Genomic DNA, 9,133 nt, shown 5'->3' on the forward strand with positions numbered 1-9,133 from the left:
AACCCCCTTTAAAAAATTCACCCCCCTCTCGTTTACGGCCATACATTCTAACATCTATAAGGAATCTAAGCATAAAAGGATACAAAATAAGGAACATGACACGTACACTTTTCAAAAGTCTATTATTAAGCATACCTTACCAGATATTAACATTTGACTCAATGTAAGATTCTGATCTACAAACAGATTGTCAAATAAGGATCAAGTTAAGTTTATTGAAACCTATGTCTCACTACAAGAAAAAGTTGTTTTTTCCATGGATAATTACCTATGGACTTTTTTTGGTATGTAAATGGGTTTTACCTACTCAAGATTCAGTAGGTAATGTTATTAAATGTAAAAGAAGAAAGATAGCTGAAGTGGGGCACAATACGTACGAAGGTTAGGTGGTAGGAATTTTTTTAATAGTGGGTATATGCTTAATCCATAGGTAAAATAAAGTATTTTAAAGAATAAAAGAAAAAAAATATTATGTTGAATTTGTTTCCACGATGGCAGCAACATGGTTCCCTTCACCACTGAAACACTCTCTTGCTTCCTAGACTGAAACACTTAACTTAAGTATTCTTCAAAAATGTCAATGGAGGGTTCTCAAATCCAAATTCACATCGTGAGGATGTGAGAAATCCAAATGCTAACACCTTCAGAGTTTTGAAACGCCCAAACAATGGAACTTTGAAGTTCTCGTTCTTTCTCCATTTGGAAAATGTGTTCCAAATCTCTCTTTCGTTCCAAAATTGCAACACAAATCCCGTTTCTTCCAAAATCTACACTGAAATCCCCAATTTTTTGTTTCAATTTGTGAATTCGAAAGCCCTAATCTGGTGTTCATAATTGTAAACCTATATCCTGAATCCTGACTTCGAAAATTTAGTGAAAAACCCAATCGAGAGCTCCATCGTGGTGGCCTGAAGCATAGGCGATTCAAAAGAGACATACAGAGGCTTCATTCATCCAGTATTAAGAAAGGTATTGACTTTTTTTCTTTCATTTATTGTAGGATAATGTTTAGTAGGTTTAGGGTATTTTACAAGATACTTTAAATGTATTGATATTGATAATATATTGCAATCTCATAATGTTTGCTTCATATCGGACCTTGAAGCTGAGAGGTTGGTGTTTTGATTGGTATCGTGCAGGATCGAAATTTGAGGATGTAAGTCTTCTTTTCCAAAAACTTATTTTTTTGTCGTTGGAATGCATTATATATTGTCTTACTTTTTGTAACATGATGTTATGATTCATGAACCTAAAACTTAATAGGGATACTTCTAAAAATATCAGTTTGTTAACAAGTATGCATTGTTAATGCCCATTTGGTGTGCTGTAAATAAGATTTGGTATTTGGGACAAAAAAATGGCTAGTCTAGTTGGTATTGTGATTAGCAGGTGTTAATAATTTTTCATTGTTCCAATGATTTAACCATAACTCTGTTTGATAGTGATTCAGCATGCCAACTATTGTGTACTTGAGAGAGAGAGAGATTAGGAAAAAAGTGATGTTTGGATTATGGATCTTTAATTATGTTTAAAGTTTGTTTGGATTTTCATAGATATTTCAAGTGGACTTTAGTTTATATATCTTTCATATGATAAGAATTCAATTATGTTATGTTTGAATTCGAAATTAAATGTGTTTTATTTTATTTTATATTAGATGTATTTGATGATGTTTGGTAATAAATTGTTCAATTAGTATATCTTGGATATGTGTTGGATATGTTAAATTTATAAAGGTGTTAAAAAAAGGCATTCATTTAAATACATGAATAGACATTTTGATGAATATAAGATTACCTACGGATTTACCCATGGAATATAGTTGGTAGGTAATATGTGTGTAAATTTTATCTACGAACTGGTGGTTGTGGGCATTACCTAGGGATTGGTGTTCATGGGTTTTACCTACGGACTAGTGGTCATAGACATTACCTACGAACTGGTGGTCATGGATATTACCTACAGAATGTTGTTCCCATGGACTCATATTCCGTAGGTAAATTATCTATGCGAACATTACATACGAATTTCTTTTCGTGGAAAACACGTGGTTAACTTACCTACGAATTTATATTGTTACATACGAATTTAGTCCGTACGTAAATCAATTTTTTTTTAATGTCACCGTGTACAAGAACTCTCCCTCAACATATCATATGATATTTTAAACTACATGATTTGAACAATAAATAAGACAATAGGATATTTGTTAATCATATGTGTTTAAACTATCATAGGTACGTGAATTAACCAAATCAATTTCAACTATTCCCGCCGGTTGACCAGGGTCGTCTTTATGCGTGGCTCGTCCTCGCGAGCTAGGGCACCTTCGTTCTGCTCCGTTTGTGAGTACCTGAAAAGAAGTGAACAAAGGGGCGCCCTTGCGGCCGTTTGCACTCCGACGATCAAGTCAGCTAGCGAGAAATATCAAAGGTGATACACCTCCGTATCGGACACCGTGACTGGATGCTCTGAAGGTGGTCAAAAATACTGAGTAACTAATACTGCGTTGCCCCAATTGCCTGTGCGTACCGTAGGTGCGCCGCGAAACAACTAGGGTTTACGTGTGTGTAAAATTGCGAGAATTAGGTCAAAACTCAGATCCCTTTCAAATGTCCCAAGGTCCCTTTTTATACACCTACTGCATTTAAAGCAAGTTAAATCGCATTGAAAGCGTATAAAAATGTGCCTTGAAACATTTGATACGTAAACTAAATTAACGCGTACCTTAGCAAACTTTCACTAAAACATTGATGAACACGTGCTTATTGCCATGTGTTCTTCTGACTTAATCGTTATTCTATGCAGAGGGCCTCAAAGCGCCGTAACCCAACTTAGGGTTATTCCATCGTGTGAGTCCTCTTTCCTCGAAGTGCATCTGGCGCGTGGGGTGACTTTCTGGGTGCCAACTCATGCGCCCCAACCTCTAGTCACTCGCCCTGGGAGTGTATCTACCTTCCTCTCGCACCATGCACCTGGTTCACCCCTGCGCATGACCCTCTCATGGGTCGTATCTATCCCGGGGGTCTCCCTGAGGTGGCCTGGGTACTTCACGAGTCAGGTTACTCCCTACTGGTACTAGAACTATGGCCTTGAAGCCACCTTTCTCTTCTCTTTGGTACTGTTCTGAGCTGTCGGACCTGAGACCTCCGAGCGGTGTCGCCCCCTCCATGGTCTTTCCTACCCATGGGTATCCGGGGGGTAACACCATCGACGTCTCACCTTGGCTATGTCTTATCTTGGCGATGCCTTAATAAGGCGACGCCTCAATCTGGCGACGCCTCAAGCGGTCAACATGTTGACTTTCTTCCTTGGGTCCCTTGAAGGGTCCCACCATATGTTGACTTTGACTTTGACTTTGACTTTGGTCAATGCCTGGGAACGGGACGGTACATCAACATATCAAACATTTAATCTAGTTTGCATTCGCTTGGTAAATTTTGTTCAGCTGAGTAAATTTGGAAAATATCATAGAACATATTGCAATTGATTGAGTTAAATTCCATCTATTAAATAAATTGTCTAAAACTTACAATTCTATATAATTATCTATAAAATCACTTTCAACTCAATTCAACCATTTTACATATTTTATAAATTTAAAACAAACACACTTTTTGAATCCAACAAAAAGCACATATTTACTCAATTTAACTATAAACACTCATGCAACTCTTCTAAGTCAATATCAAGTTCAATATACTCATGAGTGGCTGACGTGACATTCTCTTGAGCAGCTGGCGTGACATTCTTTGCGCCAGAGATGTGACGCCTTAACTTGCGTTTTACTCTTTCGACACGTGGCTCGATCCTACGGCTGGGGATGATCATCGTTAGCGCTTCCAAGTTAACGTTATAACCTTTCGGAATCGCGCGCTCAAGGCACTGTTCCATCACTTTTCGTATTCTCTGCACTGTTCATCTTCTCAAAGTTTCCTTTGCGATCTCTGATCTCTGTCTTTGCATTCTCGACTTTTACCAACTCAAACACTCAAAGGTATGATTTTTCTTTCTTGTTTATTCTCGCCCATTACTGCATTAATCTCATAACTGCCAGGGTCTGTTTATGTTTCAGCATCTCTTGTGTTCTTCTCTGTTCTTCCACATTTCTTCGTTCTCCCTTCTTTTCTGGATTTCTCGCGTGGGTGGGGGTTTTATTAGGGTTTCATCCCCTTCGCTTCTTCAAAACTCCTTCACTAAGCCTTTGCTTTTTCTTCTTTCTTCAGCTTCTTTATCAATCCATGGCGTGTACAAAAACAACGCCCAATCCTCCTCCCCAAAGGTCCACTACAAGGCCCTTTATTCATGGGCTTCTAATGAACTCTTGAATGAATGCACCACCTTAACTACTGTTGAAGACGTAGAGAAACACCTGGGTGACCTGCGATTGTACAATTTCTACGCCTTCTGCAGAACCCGTGATTCTCACATTTCCATTCGTCACGGCACCCCTTGGGAGCCAGTTTGTGTGGACGACAGGTCCAATGGGGGGAAACCCTTCTTCTTCTTTTACCAAGCGGTATTCAAGCGTGTCGGTCTGCGCCTCCCCTTTACGACCTTCGAGAGGGAGCTGCTCACGGAGATCAATATAGGCCCCGCCCAACTACACCCCAATGGCTGGGCATTCGTTAAGGCTTTCCAAGTCCTGTGTGGGTACCTGGGCATCCCTCCCAAAGTGGATGTTTTCCTTCATTTCTTTGAAGTGAAGAAGCAAGGGAAAAGCCTTTGGGTGAGCATTTCCGGAGTTGCTAGCAGAATTCTCCTCACCCTCTTCCACAACTCTTTCAAAGGCTGGAAAGGTAATTTCTTCAGGGTGTGTTGCGCCAAACACGACCCTGCAGCCTTGGATGGCTTTCCTCTATACTGGACGAAGAAGCCCAATCTGACCAAGCCCAAATCTTTGGTCGAGCTATCCTTCGCTGATAGGGAGGTGTGTGTGGCCTTAGCTGGCCTGAAGATCGTCTTCCACACCTCGACACTTATAGCTCGCGAATTTGATGCCAACGCCCTTTCTGCATATTTTGGTAGGGAATTTCGCCCCTTGTTTGTCTTCTTCATATCTGATTCTTTAATTGTGCTTTCTCTGATTGTCGTCAGCAATGTTTATCTGCTCTAATTTTCATACGTGTTGTTGACCTGTGAATTTGCCTCAGTAGTAGAGTTGACGTTCTGTACTTGGCCCTCAGTTTAAATCTTAACTCTAAATCTCTATGTATCGCCATACGTATTTGACACTTCACACTTAACTAACCTTTGTTGCTTGGGTTGTCTTGGTGCAACATCAGTGATGGACTCTTCAAGGCAAGTCGAACTGGCTAAGTCCTTGAAGGCTCGCTTCGATGCATCACCTGCAAAGGTTGGCGCCTCCACTATCCCTACTATCGAGTCCAACCCACTGCCATCATCACCACCACACCACATTGCTGAAACACCCAACTCTCCCCATTCCCTCCAAACACCAAACTCCCCCCTTATGCTCCAAGCGCCTTCCACACTCCAAACATCCAACTCTCCCCCCATACTCCAAACACCCAAGTCACCCCCTCCCATTGTTGTAGTCCCACTGGCTGTAGCTGGCACTCCTCCCACAGCCCCCCTTAACAAAGGCAAGAGGGTGCTCACCATCTCCTCCGAGGATGAAGACTCGGACGTGGGGCCTGCCTATAAGAGGAGGAGGACCAACCGTATTGTTTACTCACGCTCCCCTTCACCTCCACATGGGGGGACTTTGATGAACAACCCTCCCAGTGCCACGTCTCCCTCACTATCTCCCTCGCCACAAACAGTCCAGGAGGAGGGGGTGGTAGAGTCTGTGCCTCTACCAACATCAACACCAACACCAATACCAACACCAACACCAACACCTACCGCCCCAACACCTACTCCAGAGCTCATAGAGATTCTCCTCCCATTAGGCAGCTGATGAGGGGTTTCAACGAGAGGCTGTCTCCGGGTGAGTCCTCTGGAGTGAAACGGTCAAAGGGCATGCCCTACTATCTGGGGGCCTTCTTGGCCGTCGCCCTTGAGTGGCGCGCCCAAGCAAAGTCCAAGGCTGACGAGGCACGCACCCTCCAAACTCTCCAACAGGAAGTGGCTACCCTGAAAAAGGAGAAGGAGAGCCTGTGCCGTGGCTGCGCGTGCCAAGAGGAGGTTTACAAGGCCTCTCTGAAAAGGGCCCAAGAGGCCAATGAGGAAGCCCGCAAACGACTGCATGGTGCAGGGCAAGCTAACGCGGAGCTCCTCAATCAGGTGGCATCTCTGCAATCTAGAATCCCCGATCTTGAAACGGCGGTGAAGACTTCCGAGACACAACAGAAACAACTTGCCGACCAGTGCACTTACCGGGAGCAATCGCTGGAAAAAACTGAAGGGGAGCTAACTGCTAAGATGGAAGCGCTCAACCCTCTCCAAACTGAGCATGGTAAGTTCCAGGCTGAACTGAACAGGCTTCAGGTGGAGAAGGAAGTTCTCGAGAAGCAGCTAGCCTCCGGAGATTTCACGATTGAAGAGCTGGAGAGGGCCAAAAAAGAGCTCATTGTGGAGAGGGAAATCCAAGACTCCACAATTGAAAAACTGGAGAAGGCCAAAGGGAAGCTTATTGATGACATGGCCGACACCTTTGCAGAGGGATTCAAGGAGGCCCTAGCTCAAGCCGCCTGTGAAAACCCGGGGATTGAGACTTCCAACTGCAACCCCTTCAACCATATCGTCGATGGGAAGGTTGTCCCCCTCGACCTTGGGGAGTGAACTGATGCATATTTTGAACCTTTTCCTTGTAACTTGGTATATACATTTGAATTTATTGTAACTCTGACAATTGGCTCTTATTTAAATGCTTATTCGACTTTTGTCTTTACATCCTTGTTTGCTTTAACTTCTCTTGCACCTTTTACCTGCTTCTGTTTTTTATCTATATCAAAGGCACTACGAGTATTCACCATCGATGTATCTCTTCATCGCTTCACCTTTACCTCTTTTAGGTAGCACGTGACTTTCTTTCTCACCCTTTCCTTCTAAATCGTGACGCATACCCTTCTCTTGGTTTTTCACTCCGAACCTTGCCTGGCCTTCGTATCTGTGAGGAATCCTCCTCATGAAGGCGTCGCCTGCCTCGTTATCGCCCAAAGCCAAAGGATGATTTAACTTCGTGTATTTCCTTGTCTTTGGTGGCTCGTGCCTTCATGCTTCATCCTCTCCTTGCTCTTTACTTACTTGTCTTGAGCCCCAAGGCGCTTACTACCAAAGGCATTGCTGGCCCTATCACCGCTTAAGATGCATAGGGGCCTCGTCTCCTTTCTAGCCTCGACATCGCTCAAGGGCGAGGAGGACTTATCTGTTCTTCTGTGGCCTTGATATCGCTCGAGGGCGTGGAGGACTTATCTTACCTGTACTGGGTGTCTACGCTCGAGGAGAGACCTGCTCTGGGTATCCTCAGCGTGTCTTAACACTGTTGAAGATGGTTGTTGCCCTTCAAGACATGTGTTTGATGAAGACTTCTATGTACATTTCATGTGTATTTTGCTTTGCTTTAAGTGTGTCTTAGGTAGTGCTTAGAGGTTGTTTAAGAGTGGGCTTTTTGCTGAGTAACTCACCTCATAACCACTGGCCATGTGATAAGAAGAAGCATAAGTTTTCTTAAACTGTTTTTCACATGTTTTACAAAAAACACGTTTACTGCATAAAATAAATCTGTTCTTTCTAATAAACAGATTCATTTTTAAATTGATGCCTTGGCTAAGTCTTGTGAAAATTAGATTTTGTGCATCATGTATTTTGACTAAGTCTTCTACCTTTCAAAACGACTGTGTTTCAATAGTTAAGCTTTTCTGTTTTCGTTTTTGAAAAATAAATCTGTTCATCTGTAAATGAATAGATTCTTTTTGTCTCTGTGCCATGTCTAGCTTAAACGCTTTTCAGTTTTATCTCTACACCAGAATGGTTGGCTAAGTCTCCTCACTTAACAAATTCTCTAACTTCTTTTTGAAATAAATCTGTTCATTTTATTTTCAATCTGTTCATTTTATAACAACTTTAACTGTTTTTCAAAATTCTGTTATAAGTTGGTTTTCTATAAAATGAAAACTTGTTTTTTGAGTTTAATAATCGTTCACACATTTGAGAAAACAAGTTTTACAGCAGAGAATTAAGGGTTTACAAAGAATTAGCATTTCTTCTTCAAAGATTTCGAAAATCACAAAGTGCTTGTTCTTGTTTGGTTCCAAAGCTTGGTGTGAGGTGCTACTACTGTTCTAGCAATCTTGCCTACTGGTTTAAGGACGATTTCTTCATCCTCAATCAGTGTAGTCGTTTCACTTTTCATTTCTTGTAAAAGTTTGGTTGAACACTCTTCTTGATAGGTTTTCTTGAAGAGTGTGTGTGAGCTGAAATAGGTTTTTTCAGCAAGTGTACCTAAGTTCTTGTAGGTTTCAAGAACAGTGGGATTTGTGTTGTTTGTATTGTGATTTAGTGAATTTCACCTTGGTTTAGGTGAAGACTGGATGTAGCTCAGTTGAGTGAACCAGTATAATTGCCTTGTGTTCATTCTCTCTTAATCTCTGCAATTAAGCTTCTGCATAATTGATAAAACAACAAAGAAATAAATCTGTTCAATTAAAAATAAATCTGTTCTTTCTGGGCTCGGTTCATATTGTTCTTAATTTCTGATAACTGGTTGATTTCAAGAAGAACTTTTATAATCTGTTAAAAGCCATTAGAACAGGTTGATTGTGATAAGATTACGCAATAAATTGTCAAGCCATTAATTGAACCTAAATCATTTGCTTGGAATTGAAGCTTGCTGTTTTGTGATTCACCGTTTCTTAATCTGATATCAGTGTGTGTGCATCTGGAAAAACTATCTGCATAATCTTGTGATTAACCTTGCTGTATAAACGTTCTTCAACACACAAACAGTGCCAAAGTAAATCTGTTCATTTTCACATAAATCGATTTATTTTCTGTAAACTGTGCTAAACACTGTTTCTGCGAGAAGATTTTAAAAGGTCAATTCACCCCCCCTCTTGAACTTTGACACTATTAAACCCAACAATTGGTATCAAGAGCTAGGACTTGTATTTTAATCAAGTTTGTTTGTAATAATGTTTGAGTTTAATGTGCTTTTTGCTAAGGATCT

The 9,133-nt window shown here is 41.3% G+C and overlaps 1 protein-coding gene across 1 annotated transcript; it reads left to right on the plus strand.

Moving 5' to 3' along the window:
- Positions 1–5,922: 5,922 nt before the first annotated feature.
- On the plus strand, positions 5,923–6,747 carry LOC137838650 (uncharacterized). The gene has a single exon (XM_068647885.1). The coding sequence runs from the start codon at positions 5,923–5,925 to the stop codon at positions 6,745–6,747; it is 825 nt and encodes a 274-aa protein (XP_068503986.1).
- The last annotated feature ends 2,386 nt before the right edge of the window (positions 6,748–9,133 follow it).

The sequence above is a fragment of the Phaseolus vulgaris genome, chromosome 4, assembly GCF_000499845.2.
Source record: "Phaseolus vulgaris cultivar G19833 chromosome 4, P. vulgaris v2.0, whole genome shotgun sequence".
NCBI classification, from domain to species: Eukaryota; Viridiplantae; Streptophyta; class Magnoliopsida; order Fabales; family Fabaceae; genus Phaseolus; species Phaseolus vulgaris.